Genomic DNA, 19,773 nt, shown 5'->3' on the forward strand with positions numbered 1-19,773 from the left:
TATTATATACTTATATTTTAGCTTTTTGATACTGTATACTATTTGTATTTATATGGAATTTTATATTAATAAATAGTTTTGAAAAATTACATTTTAGTTTTATTTGAAATTTAATTGGTCAGTAAAATGTGACGTCAGAGGTTAGTCACGTGATGCATATGAAATCGTCGACCAATGAAATGATCTCCTAATAAAATGTTTTCATTACAGATGCCTGTAATGGCAAATTAAATTAACCAATGAAATTCAGCGAAATGACGTTCTCAGCGCCTTCCTGCTGACACCACGCAAAACCATTCTGAAATAATTTGTATTAAGTTAACACTCTATATATTACTCTATGGCTAAGACTCTTCTCTATTACTCTATGATCACTGCATGGATAAGCACTGAAGAAACAACATCTTAATGAACATCATCTTGTGCAGTAAATATATGTTTATATTGTCATCTGTCACTGTCATGAATGTCAAATTTTACTTAATTTTCCTTTTATTTTCCGTGGTCTCTCCCCAGGATCCCTCGAACGATGAAGACAGAAACGCGGGTTCGGACAAAAACCAAAACGGAACCGATAACGTCGAACCGACGATATTTGAAGTAAAAGCGATATTCAGCAAATGCTCCAGGTGTAATTCAAAGAAGCACACCACAGAAACCCAAGGAGAGTACGAAGATGGAGTAGAACCACTAAAAAATTGCGACAAGAAGATTTCCCTCATATTAAGGATTAACAACAAGGGCATCACCAACTGCAAGCCTCAGTATATCGTGCTGGACCACGTGTTTGACGCAAAGACCGACCAGAAACTGAAACTGTTGAACTCCTACGTGTTGAAGATTATGCAGAAACCGGTGATGCAGTCGTACCAGCTTATTTTCGAGAATGTGGTCAACTCGGGACCGGTGGAGAGGATACTGAAGCAGAATAATGAAGGTTTCGGAGGATGTGCGGACGATTCTAACAACTCAGCGTGCAAGAAATTTAAATATGGTGACGGTGAAGTAAGTTTTAATCAGAATCGCGATAACGTAAACACTCATTCAACATCACATCACAACAACAACAAGAAGAAGGGGTATTACTAGTATTTTACTGGAGATAAAACCACACAACTTTCGACGAATATTCGACGTGTTAAGTCAAACACCTATAAGAAGCACTACGAAACATTGACGTCACTTGTTACTTTATTGTACTTAGATCCCTTATAGCAACGGTTTCTGCTGTTCCTGCAACAATAATCAAGATAATCTGCCGTTGAATAATCCAAACAACCTGGTGAACATCATCCTTCCTCCGCCAGAACCGGATATCGAAGCGAAACCCATGGAAGATTTTACCCAGAAGATCACCGTCGACTATGAAAATCCTAATCCGTTTCTTAATAATTCCAGTTGGGCCAACGTTTCTGAGTTCGATGTTAGCGGTGTCTCTGATCGGTGGATGAGATCGGAAAAAGTTAAAAGAAATGGTAAGTTACTCTGGGAAAAGGTTGTTGATGTATCAGAGTCTTGTACTGACTCTCAACAAAATAAAAAGGCTGTCATGAATATAACCCTCAACTATTGACGATTCTGCATCAGCAACGCATTTATGTTTTCAATTCTTCTATTCGAGTGTTGGGTTTCCTTTTAGTTCGAGGTTATTTTTCTTCTTTAACTTGAAAAAATCTGCAAATAAAACACGTCAATTGTTTTTAGAAATATATAATAATATTGACTAAAGCAAAACAAATTTATGAGCTAATGATAAACAATGTTTTGAATACCAATTATTTTTAAATATAAATTTATAATAAGCATTAAAAGTTACAAATAAAATTTCAAAACTTACTTGTATATTCTATATAATTGTATAAATATGACTGTTATTGTCTTCAGTACCTATGTAATCCGAAATTTCTTTTCTTTTCTGCCGTTGGAGGAATAGGTGATAACAGGTCAATTGAAATGTCCCCGACCTGACACATAGATGGCGCTACTAGCATTCAATCCATATGTTTATTAGTTAGCTCTAACCATCAAAAGATGCGTTTATAAGTTTGACAGCTGTCGGATCATTAGTTTGTGAATTATAGCAGTTTGAGTGAATCAACTTTTATTATTGTGAGAAATATGGATAAAAAGGAATTTCACGTATTGGTAAAATAATCCTTTTTGAAGGGAAAAAATACAGCTGAAGCAAAAACTTGGCTGAATGTCGAGTTTCCGGATACTGCCTCACGAAATGAGGTGAAATGAGCACCGAAGACGGTGAACGCAGTGGATGCTCAAAAGATGTTGTTACCGACGAAAACCTTAAGGAAATCCACAAAATGATTTTGAATGACGGTAAATTGAAATTGAATGAAATAGCAGACACTTTAAATATATCAACTGAACGTGTGCTCAGAACGCGCGAGCTCACTTTTGACCAAAAACAACGACGAGTTGAAGATTCGGATTTGTGTTTGAAGATGATCTATCCTATTTTGAAGCAAAGGACTAATCGTACTACAAAAATTGTAACGAAAAGTTGGAGGGTCACTATAATCAGTGTATCACCCTTGAGGAGAATGTTGAATAAAAAAAAACTAATTTTGCGAAAAAGATATGTTTTACTATGGTAGGCCGGGGACTTTTCAATTGACCTGTTATATTTAAAGGTTTAATGGAAACTTTCAAGAACTGAGATGAAAAACACGACAATAAGATAAAATTAAAGCTAATAAAACATTAATATTTCAGGAAATAGAATGCTAGATCAGTACAGATCCAGTCGTCTAAATTGCAGGGACGCTCGAGACCAATCGGACAGCTCGCATTGCATGGAGTTCTCCGATTTATGGTACTCGGTGTACCACATCAGCAACCCCCAGGTCGAATTCACGATATCGATCCAGATATTCGAGAAACTCTCGACGAAACGCGGGAGGATCATTTGGCGGGACCTGACAGGTACTGAACCTATCCTGGTAGGTACCAGTAGACCACAGTTCATCAACAGAAGGCGTAAGGACCAGTAATTCGCGATAATTAAACCTCTATCGATGAGTTTTGGTGGAATTTTAGGAAATATCGTGGCGCGGTACGAGGGGGACTCGAAAAATGAACGGGAATTTTCCTTAGACCCCAACACTCAGCTCCTGCTCATCCCGGACACCAAGGACAAGGAGGAGGACCTGGATAACTACCAGGAGGCTCGCGGGGGGGCGGATGAGTATCTGGTGGTTCAGGAGAGCGACTTGGACTTGAGCGGACGGACCTGCAACAAGGCTGGTAACTTTGCGACGGCGACGTCAAGGGTTCGGGCGTCTAGTTGGTTTTGCACAGGTGTGGGGTACGAGGCCTTCGCCCGCCAGCCGCGCAAGTGCGATGCGAGTCCGAATTCCTGCCTCCAGAATCAGCCCAGGGACTTGTGGAAGCGAGATCACGACCTGGAGGCTAGTGGTAGAAAGGGGAGTTACTTCTTAAAGCACTACGGAGCCCTTCCGGAAGACCCGGTCAGGAGCGGTCAGCGGAACGGCAGCAAGAGCAACAACAATTGCAAGACGCTGTACATGTATTACACATCCTGCTATACGAGTGTGGTCAACATTCAGTACCCTGATAATTTTAATACTGTTATAAGATCAAATCAACGTGCTATTATTACAGGTATTGTATATAGAAGATATGCCAATTAAATGGTTTAACATTTATTTGAAATATACATAAATAAAATAGTTACTATCGATAATATAGAGTATATCAAATAAAACAACTAATGTTTTATGATGACTCTGCCATCATAAAATACAAATATAAATTAAATAATTAAAACAAATCATTATGATTCTTAAATCTGGGAAAAAAATCAGAAGACGTCTCCTCTTATCGTTCTATAAGCCTGTGATCTCTAAACTTTTCGAAAAACTATACATTAAGAAACTCAAAATAATCGCACAGGAGAGAAATATCATTTCAGACTATCAATTTGGTTTCCGTAATAAACACGGAACAACAGAACAAATACATAGATTAACAGGGTGGCGAATACACTGATCTACACCAATGTATTCAGGTATTCGACAGGGTAGTGTTCTTGGTCCATTGTTTTATCTATTGTATACAGCTGACCCACCGAACGCAAGAAACACTATTGTCGCAACATATGCTGACGATAGAGCGGTTTTATCATAACACGAGGATCCAATATCAGCCATAAGAAACCTCCAACTTCACTTACTGAAGTGATCTACAGGTCAGGATGGTTTTATTGCGTAACGTATTATTATGTATAAAATGATGATACAAAAATGTTATCAAATATAGTTTACTTTAAAATTATAATACATATAAAGAATATATTAACGAAGAATTATACAGTCAGAATAGTTTATAGTATTATATTTACATGGAACTCTTTTCCACACCACCTATGAGGTATTTATTTGCGCTTTTTTTATGTAGTGATGTACCCTGGAGGCCTTATCTACTTAATTAATAATTGTATATCCAAGTAATGAATGTTACATTCACCAGAGAGCATAGTTACCTCTGTAAATTTAATTCTTCTTTCCTTTGTTGCTATGTTTCCATGTGAAGTCACTTTGATATTACTGTATTTCTCCTTAGTTGCTTCTTTTACTCCCTATGTACATTTTTCTTAATAAAATTAGATTTAATCACTGCATTCTCCCCAATGCATTGTCTTCTCATACATTCTAACCAAATGCTCATGTATATCCTGAACAATTACACACATATCTATGCACATAGATCTTCCACACTTTACAATACAATTTTCAATAGTTAGCGTATATTAACTATATATTCATATTTAGTTGTTTCCATTCATCTTCACCCTATCTTGCTAATTATCAGCATTGGATCATGATCCCACATCTGTGACTTTCTGAATCACTATTCAAGTCAATCAATAAACTGTAATCTATGTATGTATCTATTTCTTCTATGTGTCTGATGGACTCCATCTAGTTTAAAGATATTATTGTAGACAATTATTTTTCCACGCATCCAAACAGTTCGTATTTGTATATCCTTATCAGCCTGTAGTAGTACTACTTTACCACACCCCAAGAATACTTTATATTTATATTTACTGCTTAACAATTTAAAGTAGTTTACTCTTAAACGCATGGAAGAATTCATGGAATGAACATTTGTTAGTCAATTTAAAAAGAAAAAAAATACAATTTATAAAAATAATAAATTAAAATTATATTATAAACTGGAACAAGCCCTCATAATGATTTTCATTCTCGGAAGACCCATCATCGTTTTCAATCTTAACCTTTTCCCACTTCCCACTGAATATCGTGTAAATTGTCAATTTCAACCCTTAGGCTTTCGTTTCCGTATTCATTAAGACTCTTCTAACCTAACCTAGTTTTTTTTTCTTAAGTGAATTTTCTTTCTAGACAGCTACTTCTTTAACTCTATTATTGTTATTTTTGTTTTCCATTATTTTTTATTACTTTTATAGTCCTTCGATGTTACTAAACTAAAATAAATATTTTCTTCTTAAGTTTTGGCCAAAATGTTTTTAGCGCCGAAGATGAAATGTCCAATAACTTCATGGAGGTTAATAACTGTGAGTTAATTTTGGTAGTACATTTATAAGCTCAATGTTTTTTTGGTGAAATATCATGCCAGCAAAATAATTTTGTCGCCTTGTTGCTTGTGAAACAAGTCATCCTTCCCATAGTTGCTTCAGACATATTAATCACATTCTACCTATTATGATGTTTCGTGTAGTTTGAGGATTTTTCAACTATCAGTATGTTCATTGTTGACATGCCAAGATATTGAACTCATAGCTAATGATGGATAATCATGAATATACATAAAATATATTGTGAAAATTCTCTTAATAAATCCTAAAAATTATGACGACAACCAACCAAACCAAAATGTACTTTTATCCCAACAGAAGTCAACATCGAAGCTTTGAATCCCAAGAAGACCACCGTCGTGGTGAAGGTACTAAATTCCGCTTTAACTACCAGCGTATATCAAGTGGGCCTCGACTCCTGCCCCATGGAACTGCCCGCCAACTTCGGCAGCATCACGTCCAAGCCGGCACGGATCCCCCCTCAGCACCAGCACATGTTCACCCTGGAGATTTACTGCGAATTGCCGCTGAAGGATTTCTTTTGTTCGCTGGAAGTGTTAAACCTCAAGAACCAGCTGGTGGCGGTCAGGAGAATACGATTTCGACGAATGGACCGGTGCGTGTGTTCGTGGTATTGTCAGTGTAGCTGCTGGGCAACCGATTATGGTTTAAGTTGCACTCCATTGGAGATCGATCAGTTTCATTCTGCTGGTTATCAAGGTATGCATCTTTATTTTCTAGAATAATAACATGCCAATTGAAAAGTCCCCACCCTACCATAGTAAAATAAATTTTTTGGCAAAATTAGTTTTTTTATTCAACATAATTTCCTTCAATGGTGATACATCGATTATAGCAACCCACCAACTTTTCGATACCATTTTTGTAGTACGATTTGTCCTCTGCTTCAAAATAGGCCTCAGTTTCGACGATCACCTCTTCATTTCGACGACTTGGTCAAAAATGTCTTCGTTGGGGGTCAGATCTGAAGAATACGGTGGATGAGGAAGCAATTCGAAGCCCAATTCATGGATTTTTGTCATCGTTTTCACTGACTTGTGACACGGTGCATTGTCTTGGTGAAGCAGCACTTTCTTTTTTTTCAAATGCGATTCAAACGGCCCAATAATGCTATAAAATAGTCGCTGTTGATGGTCCTTCCTTTTTCAAGGTAATCAATGAAAATTATTCCATGCGCATCCCAAAATACAGACGCCATAACCTTGCCAGCCGACTGTTGCGTTTTCCCACACTTTGGCGCGGGTTCATCGTGTGTAGTCCGCTCGGATGACTGTCGATTGGACTTCGGAGTAAAATGATGGAGCCATGTTTCATCCATTGTCATATATCGACGCCATAAAACTCGGGTTTATTACGCTTGATCATCTTCAAACACTGCTCCGAATCATCAACTCGTCGTTGCTTTTGGTCAAAACTGAGCTCGCGTGACACCCACTTTGCAAGAGCTTTCTCATACCCAAATATTCATGAATGCTATGATGTACACGTTCAATTTTAATTTACGGTCATTTACGTAGAATTATTTTGCGTATTTTTTTAATGTTTCGTCGGTAACAACCTCTTTTGGGTGTCCAATGCGTTCACCGTCTTCGGTGCTAATTTCACCCCGTCTAAACTTCCTTGATGGTTGATTTTCCCGGGACAGTGTTCGAAAACTCGGCATCAAGCCAAGTTTTTGCTTCAACTGTATTTTTTCCCTTCAAAAAGCAATATTTTATCAACACGCGAAATTCCTTTTTATCAATTTTTTTCTCAATAACAAAAGTTGCTTCACTCAAAATGCTATAATTCACAAACTAATGATCCGATAGCTGTCAAATTTATACACGCATCTTTTGAGGGTTAGAGCTTACTAAAAAAGCATATTTAATTATTAAATAAACAAGATTTAATTCTAGTAGCGCCATCTATGTATCACGTTGGGGACTTTTCAATTGACCTGTTAAAATCTACCTATTATACTTAGACACTCAGATACTGAATAACTGAAAAATTCTGCTGTAGAAATTACTGCAAATGTTATTATCATTATATTTTAATTCTCAGGAGGAATGCCAGTTCCATTTCAAGTCGTCGACCATTCGACCTATGACGACACCGTATCCATCATCCTTCACATTGTGTTGCTGTTTTGTCTCACCTTGTGGTATATGGGTCTAATAAAAGCGTTCCTGGGGTGCTGCGTCCTCTCCATCGGACTCTGGGGACTAGATAAAATTCTAGACCTTCCCAAAAAATTAAAAAGGTAACAATATTAATTGGGATAATGAGATTAACACTAACAAAAATATAATATTTAACGAAATTGGATTAATGGACTTACTGATTTTAATTTTTAAAAAATATAAGCAAATAAAATATGTTTAATAGAATAAATTGAAAACCGAAACCTTCAACAAATAAATAAGAATCTCACTAAAAATTAAAAAATAATCAAACTCAGATTTTTAATAGAACAAAAACCTTTTAAAACAATATATGCACATAATTATTTTTTTTGTTAAAATAGTTTGATGATTTTTTACTTTTTAGTGAGTTTCTGATTTATTGTTTGAAGTCGGTTAATTTTTTTTGCTAAAAATATTTTATTTTTCTCTTTTTAGTGTTAAATACTTACTCAATAAATTACGCAGTTATTTTATTAAGTATAACAATGGGTAGACCAGTAGTAGTAGACTTATTTTAATTTGTACAGACTACATAGGTTACCTTAAACGTTTACATTCTTGTTCTTTTTTTTTTGATGCTTACTTTTTCCCCCTTATATTCTAACTTAACCTAACTTGTTATACATGTTAGTCATTACAACTAATTACGTCGAAGACATCCGAACTATTTTAACCATCGAAGAAAGAAATATTGCCCATCGACGTGTAAAACCTAAATAATAATAAGCGTCTTTACATATAAGGACGCAACAATCACATTAGTTCAGTAATAACATTATACACAAATATCTAATTATTTGAGGTAAAAATATGTGAAAACTTTGTATATGCCTTTGAAATTTGAGGGTTTGCCTCGATTCCCCCTCCCCCCTCCTTCCTCCAACAGATCCTGACTTGGTTCCAATAAGACCTCCTCAGAAATGAATTCTTTCGAATAAGAAATAATTTTGAATATTGATCCATCATTGATAAAGAAATCGGCGAATATACATTAAAAATATTATATATATATACAGTCCAACATAGAACCTCCTCCTTTTTTGAAGTCGGTTAAAAAGCACACCAATTCACTATGACAAGTTATACATAATTACTTCAGTGTTTACCTCACGACCAAAAAAGATCCTTAATATAGAAAATAGAATGATTTGTTAAAAAATATCATCCTTGATACCTTTTCTATGTTCAGAAAAATATAGATATATAATTTACTATATCTATATCTATATATACGGCTAATTATCAGCATTTGGGGAGAATAAACACTGTTTTTAAAAACACTTGTAATGATTACTTGATAAATTGGCCGGTCTGTTCGCTGCTACCTGCGATATCAACATTATTTGAGAAACTGCTGTTAAAACGTATTAAACCATTTATAGAAATACCCGATTTCCAGTTTGGATTTCGAAATCACCACTCCACAATCGACAAAGTGCATAGAGTAACAGCGGTTGTTGATAAGGCATTTAAAGAAAATAAATACTGCCCTGCAATGTTCCTAGTCGTTCCATAAGTTTTTGAGCGAATTATTGTCGAGTATGAAGAAGCAACACTTATTTCCGCTGGAGTTATACAGGCTAGTGTCTTGGGTCCACTCGTGTATCTGCTCTGTACAGCTGATATCCCAAGAATAAAAGAAATAGTAATTACACGATCTGCAGATCGGAGATTGAGGCATCCTTAAGCATTAGTTTCACCAGCATATATGCGATTTTACATGAACATTTACTCAAGACAAGAACAAGACTCGTGTCGATTGATGTCAAGAAATGAAAAGAAATTCAATCGCGGTGCTCCGAAAGACGTTTATAAAATCGTGAAAGTAAGCAGCAGTCGACTGTATAGGTGTTCCAAGATGCACCAAATCCAACTAAAGTTGTTCGCGCACGAAGCACTTCAAAGAAAATGCTGGCCTGTTTCTTTGGGAAAGCTGATCAAATTGCAACAGTGTCTCTAGAGGATCGTAGAACAGTAAATTCTGATTGGTACACAACCATTTGTTTGCCAGAAGCCTTCGGTGAAATAAAGAAAACAAACAAGAGACGCCTGATTGTTCTTCATCATGAGAATGCGAGCTCTCACACATGGGCTCAAACAAGAGACTATTTGAGCACTTAAAACATCGAGTTGATGGGTCATACGCCGTACAGCCCTGATTCGGCGCCCAATGCCTTCTTTTTGTTCCCATCCGTGAAGAATAAACTGCGTGGTCAACGATTTTCATCGCCCTAAGAAGCTATTGAAGTGTTCAAAAACCATGTTTTGAAGATACCTCATTCGGAATGGAATAAATACTTCGAAAATTGGTTTAAGCGTATACAAAAGTGTATCGATCATCGTGGCGAGTACTTTGAAAAAGAATAAAAATATATTCACAGCTTAACTATTTGTTTTTTTTTCCTATTCCCGAAATATAAATAGTGACCCTCGTAAGCATTCTTAACTTTAGCTTAATTAGATTAGTTTTATTCCAATTTGGGAAATACATACTGATGCATAGTAATACATTAATTTGTAAATTAAGATTGTACTAGGCATATCTGATGTAAGATGTAATTAATATAAAAACCTTGTAATGATCTATAAAGGGACCTAAACAATATGAATTATACAAATCTATATTATTTTATGGTTTCTCCATTTATAGATAACACTACTACACTATACAAAGTACCCTAAATTAAAAAATTCAAATTTCAGATATTACGAGCCGGAACTGCAACACCAGAAGGTGGTCTACGACGCGGACGGCTGGCCCGTCCACCCCCAGAGCGGCAAGAAGGTACACGACATAGCACCCGCCACTCAGTTCGCCATCAACATGGCGTTCTTCTTTGTGTTCCCCGTCGTCTTCCTGATCGACACTGTTCGGAAGCTGGTGGCGCCTAAGCACTCGAGGGTCCGGATGTACGACGACCTAGACGTGTGTAAGTGCACGGCGAGCGTCATCAGCCTGGCGAACGATAACGGCTTACAGAAGAACGTCAACAGGAAGTCGAGGATTGGTAAAATTATATTACTTACTTATGAAGTGCTTCATCTAAATAGGACCGGCCCGAAATTTAACGAGAGTCTCGTTAAAGTACATTAACACCGCTCAAGTAAGGCATCTGCCTAAGACATTCTTGGAGAAAATATCAATTTATTCGTAAATATCGTTTTTTCAAGAGATTTTCTCCCATGTTTCTGTTTACAGAGCAATAAATCTTTATAAATGAGGCTTGCGACGTGGCACAATAAAAAAAACCTTTTTTTATTATATTAATTTTCGTCAACAACAAAAATTGATACTAAATTGCTAATTCTAAATTATACTTTCTTACATTAACAATATTAATAAATTAAATGCAAAATAATCAAATGCATGATGGGAAAATGATAGAATATTCCCTAAGTAGATAAGTCGTTAACAAAATTGCAGAATATTTGCCGAAAAGAAAGGAGTAACAATATAGCACCATATTTATAATATATGACAACTAATGTAAAAATTTAAGGCACCCAAAAAAACAGATATACCTAGCATTTATTAATTTGTAAAAGGAATTTTACAAAGTAAGAAGAAAAACACTGTTTATTACATTAAAACAAAGGAGCGGTAAGAAATGCGTAAGAATAATTCATAAAATTTACAAGATAAATACAAATAACAAATACATTATGAACAACAACATAATAGCAAATGACAAATATTTTGACATAGACAATAAGAAATATGAACAAGACGGAACTTTAAGCCCAACCTTATTAATAATATTAATGGATAAAATTATAAATAAATAGGGTAAAACAGGTCAATTGGAAAGTCCCCTGTCTGACACATAGATGGCGTTACTAGAATTAAATCCTTTTTTTTTCAAAAGATGCGTGTGTAAATTTGACAGCTGTCGGATCATTAGTTTGTGAATTATAGCATTTTGAGTGAAGTAACTTTTGTTATTGTGAAAAAAAAAATGGATAAAATCAAACTAAAACTAAAACAAGCAAAGTGCGTGTTGATAAAATATTGCTTTTTGGAGTAAAACAATACAGTTGAAGCAAAAACTTGGTTTGATGTCGAGTTTCCGGACACTGGTTCAAGAAAATCAACCATCAAGGATTGGTATGCTAAGTTTAGACGTGGTGAAATGAGCACCGAAGACGGTGAACGCAGTGGACGCCCAAAAGAGGTTGTTACCGACAAAAACACTTAAAAAATCCAAAAAATGATTTTGAATAACCGTAAATTGAAATTGAATGAAATAGCAGACACTCTGAAGATATCAACTGAACGTGTATATCATATCATTCACAAATATTTGGATATAAGAGAGCTCTGTGTAAAGTGGGTGCCGCGCAAGGTCACTTTTGACCAAAAACAACAACGAGTTGATGATTCGGAGCAGCGTTTGAAGATGATCAAGTGTAATAAACCCGAATTTTTGCGTCGATGGGTGACAATGGATGAAACATGGCTCCATCATTTCACAAGGACCATCAATAGCGACTATTACATAGTGTTATTGGACCGTTTGAAGGGCGGAATCGCCGAAAAACGATCGCATTTGAAGAAAAAGAAAGTGCTGCTTCTTCAAGACAATGCACCGTGTCACAAGTCAGTGAAAACGATGACAAAAATCCATGAGTTGGTCTTCGAATTGATTCATGATCCACCGTATTATCCAGATCTGGACCCCAGCGACTATTTCCTCTTCTCAGATCTCAGAAAAGTTGGAAGGTCGCTATAATCAATGTATCACCCTTAATGGGAATTATGTTGAATAAAAATTAACTCATTTTGCCAAAAAAATATGTTTTACTATAGTAGGCCGGTGACTTTTTAATTGATCTGTTAACTCGGTTACGTTGGGTTCTTCTATTATGCAGTTTCAATTTACACTTCTTAATTTTCGAAAGCAATATACGGAATACATGCAATATCAAACGAAACATTATTGAACAATTTCTTTTTTGTTCATTGGTATGATATACTTTATGCTCCGATTCCAAATAAGAACAACACAAATTCATTTTTCATTTTCATTCACGTTCACAACATTACTGTGAAACTTTTACAGCATATATAACGAACCCAAGAATTTCTCTATTTTTATAATAAAACACCAATGGTTTGCCATAAGCCATAAATAATCTTTACTATAAAACGTAAAATCTAAAAATAATGCATTTTATACAACCGTAAACACAAAAATTACGTTTAGAAACATTCGACTTCAGTGACTTCTGATATATGTTTCTTTCAAAGAAAAGTACATCAAGAAGGAAACTGTCTGTATAACAGCTTATTAATCCCAAATATCATCTTTTGTTGTCGAACATTTAACTACATTTTTACATCTTTATATCTTTTCTCTTAATATTGACATTAAATCAACTTTAATTATCTTCATTGGTTTTTGACCGCTGTTGGATAAACATTTCTACACAGATGTCACTCCAAAGTATCGTTTACAATAAAATTCTTCATCATCAATCGTCATCAAAGTTACTTTATGTGCTTAAGAACGCTCGATGATCTAAGAAATAATTTTGGCATTATCGACTATAATTTAATATTTGTTTATTGTCTGTTTCAGATAATACCGAGGATGAAAATAAGAATGACTAGAACGAATATATACATATGTTATATAGTATGATGAAAATATTAACTACAATTAATTTTATTTTTATCTAGCAATAAAGTTTTTTTTAGTAATACAGATGTCTTACTTAATAACATTGAATTATCCAGTGTAACGTATATTTAAAGAAACCTGCTGTCGAACCCCATTAAACACTTTTAGAAATTTACAGTGATATTTCTCCGTCATATATCAATTGTCGGTATTAGTCTTAATTATTTAAAAATGGTAATTTTGATGTCAATAAGTAAAAACGACACGGATGGTCAAATAATGACAAATACAACGAATTCCAAGACTTGTTGGAGTCTCAAAGAAATTTTAGAATATCTGTTTTCCAGTATGTGTATTTTTCACCAGGTTGAAGGTAAGTGTTATATATTGGATTGAATAAAGTGATTTTATTAAATGTTTACAGCCTGCGATGTGTGTGTTGTGTCAAAAAGAATTTTCAAACATTTAGAGCAATACTTACGTGCAAACACTAATGTTAACATTGAAGTCAAGTAACGTAAAAGAAACTAAATAGAGATCCAGTTTTTAAGTATGTATAGAAGAGCTCAATAACAGGTCAATTGAAAAGTCCTCGGTCTGACACATAGATGGCGCTACAAAAATTAAACCCATACGTTTTTCAGTTAGCCCTAATTCTCAAAAGATGCGTGTATAAATTTGACAGCTATCGCATCATTAGTTTGTGAATTATTGCATTTTGAGTGAAGCAACTTTTGTTATTGTGAAAAAAACGGATTAAAAGGAATTTCGCGTGTTGATAAAATATTGCTTTTTGAAGGGAATAATATACAGTTGAGGCAAATACTTCAACCTGAAAAAACTTGAAAAAAAATCAACCATCAAGGCTTGGTATGCTAAGTTTAGAAGTGGTGAAATGAGCACCAAAGACGGTGAACGTAGTGGACGCCCAAAAGAGGTTGTTACCGACAAAAACATTTAAAAAATCCACAAAACGATTTTGAATGACCGTAAATTGAAACTGAATGAACTGAAGGTGTATATCATATCATTCACGAATATTTGGGTATGAGAGAACTCTGTGCAAAGTGGATGCCGCGCGAGCTCATTTTTGACCAAATGCAACAAGAAGTTGATGATTCGGAACAGTGTTTGAAGATGATCAAGCGTAATAAACCAGAGTTTTTGCATCGATGTGTGACAATGGATGAAACATCCATCATTTCACTACGAAGTCCAATCGACAGTTATCCTAGTGGACTGCACACGATGAACCCGCTCTAAAGCGTGGAAAAACGCAACAGTCGGTGGCAAGGTTATGGCGTCTGTATTTTGGGATTCGCACGGAATAATTTTCATTGACTACCTTGAAAAAGGAAGGACCATCAACAGCGACTACTACATAGCGTTATTGGGCCGTTTGAAGGACGAAATCGTCAAAAAACAGTCGCATTTGAAAAAACAGAAAGTGCTGCTTCATTAAGATAATGCACCGTGTCACAAGTCAGTCAAAATTATGGAAAAAATCCATGAATTGGGCTTCCAATTGCTTTCTCATCCACCGTATTCTCCAGATCTGGCCCCAGTGACTATTTCCTGTCCTCAAATCTCAAAAGGATGCTCGCTGGGAAGAAATTTTCGTCGAATGAAGAGGTGATCGCCGAAACTGAGGCCTATTTTGAAGCAAAGGACAAATCGTATTACAAAAATTGTATCGAAAAGTTGGAGGGTCGCTATCATCAGTGTATCACCCTTGAAGGGAATTATGTTGAATAAAAAAAATTGCCAAAAAAATGTGTTTTACTATGGTAGGCCGCGGACTTTTCAATTGACCTGTTATATTAAAGCATGTCTAAACACAGATACTGTAAAGTACTTGATGAAGTATGTGCTTATAAATTTATAGGCCTGTTATATATATATATATATATATATATATATATATATATATATATATATATATAGGCTTCAAGAGACTCTTAGAAACTATATGTTGTTGACGTAATTGATAGCCGAATGTTATTGTAATCACCGTTGTAATACCTCGTATAGCATGAAGATAGTGACTAATATAAAGTTTTGTTGAACATTTGTATTTTCTTTGTCAAGAAATAAAAGTATTTCTTACATATAGCCTTTTTACGAACTGTTAATGGCATGCTACGTATTACATTGTCGAAACGATCTCTGACCAGACGGACCTAAACATCAACACATCTCCCTCGTACCCATTACTTAAACCATAATCAGATTTAACTACATTTCACGAGACCAATTCTAAGTGCATCCGACATCTTGACAAAATACACCGATGACGGTCTTCTATTTTCTCCTTTCGACGCGATTCCGATCGTAGTCGGCGCTGATTTAACGACGTATTTCTTTTTATCTCGGCCCAATAACCGTTTAAAAGTCGTTCTCGGAGCGGTGCCTTAAGTGTCAAGTGCGGATACGGCCTATGGGAACAACCCCACAAATAAAAATCCAATTTGGCTAAACGACAGAGTGAACGGAAACCTTCCGCCTTCCAGTCATTATAAACACTCTAGTCGGCTACGCGCCCTCTATCAATAAACAATGATAAAAAAGTCGTGTCAGATGCTCGGGCCCGGGAGAAATATGCTCCATTAGTCCGGGCGCGTATGCGTCATATTCAGAACTTTGTATTCTCGATATTTATTTAATCGATTATAGCGCACATATTACCGAATTCCGTACACCACTTGAATAAAAAATCATCAATTTTGATTATTTTCCTGTAAAGTGCGTGTACTTTTTTCTTAAAATTTCATTTCACACATTATATTCAGTTTGAACACACGCCACTTTTCGACATTTAAAAGCTATTGCACTTTTAAAAATATTGTATAGTCTAATGAATATATTATCGAAGGACTTAACTACAATTAATTAAAATAATATAGGTTAATAGTATATAGGTTAGAGTCCTTTTATTCTATTACCGAACTATTTTCTATACAACCTAGTATCCCCTTGAGCCTTAATCAACTTAATGAATAATTTTACATCCAAGTAACGTATATTATTTTCATTAGAGAACATATTTACCCTTTTCTGTCTAGTTCCTTTTTCATTAATTTTTATATTTTCTTGTCAAATCATTTTGATATCACTGTATTTCTTTTTGGTATTTTCTGTTAATACATGTGTACATTTTTCTTGATAAAATTAGATGTAATAACTGCTTTCTCTCTAAGGCATTTGCCATATCTTCAGAACAGTTACTATTCACTACCTCCTTGAAAATTTTAACCAGATGCTCATATATATTGTAAACAATTACACTCATATCTACGTCCAAAAATCTTTAACGCTCTGAAATACGATTTTCTACATTTTTACTCTTATCATCCTGTCTTAGTATTGTCAGATCCTTTTGTTTTTAGTGTGAAGGACAATATATCTACAATGAATTAGTAAAAAATATAATTTACAAAACCTAATCAAATATTATTCTAACTTTTACCTTTTTCCAGCAACTTTTGTTTCCTTTTTATTAGTGTTTTGCCAAGGGTGACCCAACGTTCCATTTTGAAATACCTATGTATGTACACAAGTGATGACTTGTATCCCTTAAGGAGCTAAACGTACCTTAAAAAAAACTACTCACCTTTTTATACATTTGAATAGAGCTAACATCAAGGTATGTAGGATACTGTATTTTCGGTGAATCCAAAATTATATTATTTCTCTATAATGTTGGAGATTTTAGATATAGTGACCATTCTAATATACACTACAGCTGCTACGTCCTTCCCAGTAAAATGCCTTAAAGAAGTAAGTATCGATACTATTAAACATTAAACTGCCGGTATTGTATCTATTTTAATTGGAATGAAATGAGAAGAAAAACATTGTTTGGCACTAAAACGAATTTACAAAAGAGGAATTTTAGAGAAGTAAACAATTTACAATTTTAAATTGCCACGCTTTTTATTGAAAGTATTTAGCGTGTTGCAGCCGCACTGAATATTAATATAGACATCTTCACTGAAATACATCAAAAATGGAAAATATAGTCCTGCGTTCGCCGAAAACAATCGGTCTTCATACGTAGTGGGTGACGAATCAAGATCAGCTTGATATTAGCTCTATCCGAGATCAAATATGTGAAATGCATAAAAACAGTGAGTGGTTTTTTTCAATTTTAACATAATACAATTACAAATACAATTATTTCAGAGGAAACAATATGGAAAGTATATATATCTTCCATTACTTGGATATATAGTTGTTGATTAAGCGGATTAGGCCTCCAAGAGATACCATAGGTGGTGCAAAAAAGAGTTCAATGTAAATATATTAAAATAACTCTAACCTATAAACTATTGTGATTGTATAATTAACTTTAGTTTAAATTATTCAATAATATATACACTAGAAGTACTATAATGTTAAAATAAATTATATTTCATAACATATTTTTTTCATTATTTTATTTAGACTAAAATTTTGGTTCACTGTTACTTTGGATAGACTACAACACATGGGGTAAAAGTTCCGGTCACTTTTGTAGAACGATTTATCTTTTGCTTCAAAATAGGTCTTTCACCAGTTGCTGTCCACTCGGATGACTGTCGATTGGACTTCAGAGTGAAGTGATGGATCTATGTTTCATCCATTGTCACATATAGACGCAAAATATTCTCTTTTGTTATGTTTAAACATGCCACTTTGAGCTTTATCATAGTCAAATTCTCATACAATATAAAACCAAAACGTTCTTTTGATATCTTTACGATGTTAGCTCACGCAACTTCACTTTTCGATCATTCAAAACGATTTTGTGGAGATTTTTAATGTTTTCTGATGTTACCATCTCATTTGAACGTCCACTACGTTCTGCGTCATTGCTGTCTTTACGGATACCTTTGATGCCTTCAAATGTATGTATGCTGTATGCTGTCGCATACGATTGTTTGAAGTCATTGCTTCGCTTGAACGATGTTTTTCCCATCAAGAAGCAGTGGAAAATTAAAACACGAAATTGTTTTTGATCCATTGTTTTGAAAATAAAAAAAGTAGTGTTACTCTTGGCAGAATAAGTCACAAACTTATAAGTAGAATATCAACAAATTTTCACAGCTTTCTTTTGAAGGCTAGTACTAACTGAAAAGACGGATAATGGAATTAAACAAGCTCCATCTATATGTTAGGCCCGGAATTTTTCAGGTCATATATTAGTTTACATTTGCTCCCGCACTAAGAGAGATTCCCTTCAAACCCCGCCGCCCGCCCGCCGTAAATCCCGATGTTTTGACTACTGTTCGGTCGGTAATCGGCCGAATAAAACCCCCAATTTAAATAAGTCCCGATATAAAGACGGGAATCGAAAGGAGAGGCGGCAAAAAAAGGAACGGCGACGAGTAAATATTTTTAGATGCCACTCGAACGCGCCGAGCCACTTGCAATTAGTAGCCCTAAGAGGCTGTAAATTTGGTCGTTTCGGTTTTTTTACTCTCTCTTCTGTTTCGACGGAACAGCGCTGACAGAAACAGGCGTTAAATCGAGATCTATCAGGAGACGGTAGCTGACTGGCCTACTTGATGACAATAAAAATACATCACCGTTAATGGATGAGATATTTATAAGTGGGGTGATATTATAAAACGATATAAGTGGTTATTACACCTTTTTTTCCTTGTGAACCATCACATTTGATTCTTATTATGCGCTCTGCTAAGTTACTTATATGAACTATGTTAAGAAATAATATATGTTTATAACTTTTAAAGTTTATAGCATCCGATTGCTAAAATTTGGAATAATTTCAATTTATTGGACAACACAGATCTGTAAAAGCAAATTCTAAGAGCTGATGGGTCCTGTGACGTAATCTTTATGTTTTTGGAGGTGATAAATGCGAAAATGATTTCCTTTTTGTCATAGGACGACACGTTTCTCGTCACTAAAGACACTAACTATGTTAAATGAGTTATAACATTAAAATAAAACAGAATAGACCTTTTTATCTATTAGAATACCTATTTTTCCATTTCCAAAAGCGTTTTTTTTTCTCAGTGACGCTCCAAATATGATAAACTATGTTCGCTACTATTCTTGATCCATAAATCCAATTAAAGAATTGACTACCTCGATCTTTCGATTAACATGTTGTAAATTTACTAGCCTAAATTGAATCGATTATCGTACTTTTCAGCTGAAAGAAATATCAGTCAATACGTCATTATTTTTACAAAACACTAATTTTAATTTTCCTTGTCATTATATCATTAGGGTGTCGTTGATAATTTTAATTTTGTTTATTTGATCCAGGTCTACTTTTGTTAACAAATTTAATTATTTCATAGTATCGACGTACACTGTTCTTACATCTTAGCAAAATGCTGTCTAGTTTCTTCTT

At 34.8% G+C, this 19,773-nt stretch overlaps 1 protein-coding gene across 1 annotated transcript; it reads left to right on the forward strand.

Moving 5' to 3' along the window:
* The first annotated feature begins 348 nt into the window (after positions 1-348).
* On the forward strand, positions 349-13,469 carry LOC143194880 (hapless 2). The gene is made up of 9 exons (XM_076401655.1): positions 349-1,005; positions 1,205-1,475; positions 2,731-2,994; positions 3,055-3,261; positions 3,316-3,639; positions 5,918-6,319; positions 7,667-7,865; positions 10,492-10,796; positions 13,368-13,469. The coding sequence occupies exons 1-9, from the start codon at positions 409-411 to the stop codon at positions 13,397-13,399; spliced, it is 2,601 nt and encodes an 866-aa protein (XP_076257770.1). The 5' UTR covers positions 349-408; the 3' UTR covers positions 13,400-13,469.
* Positions 13,470-19,773: the final 6,304 nt, after the last annotated feature.

This window comes from Rhynchophorus ferrugineus, unplaced genomic scaffold (assembly GCF_030347505.1).
Source record: "Rhynchophorus ferrugineus isolate W39M unplaced genomic scaffold, kcgeb_rfMv2 rfM4, whole genome shotgun sequence".
In the NCBI taxonomy this organism is placed as follows: domain Eukaryota; kingdom Metazoa; phylum Arthropoda; class Insecta; order Coleoptera; family Curculionidae; genus Rhynchophorus; species Rhynchophorus ferrugineus.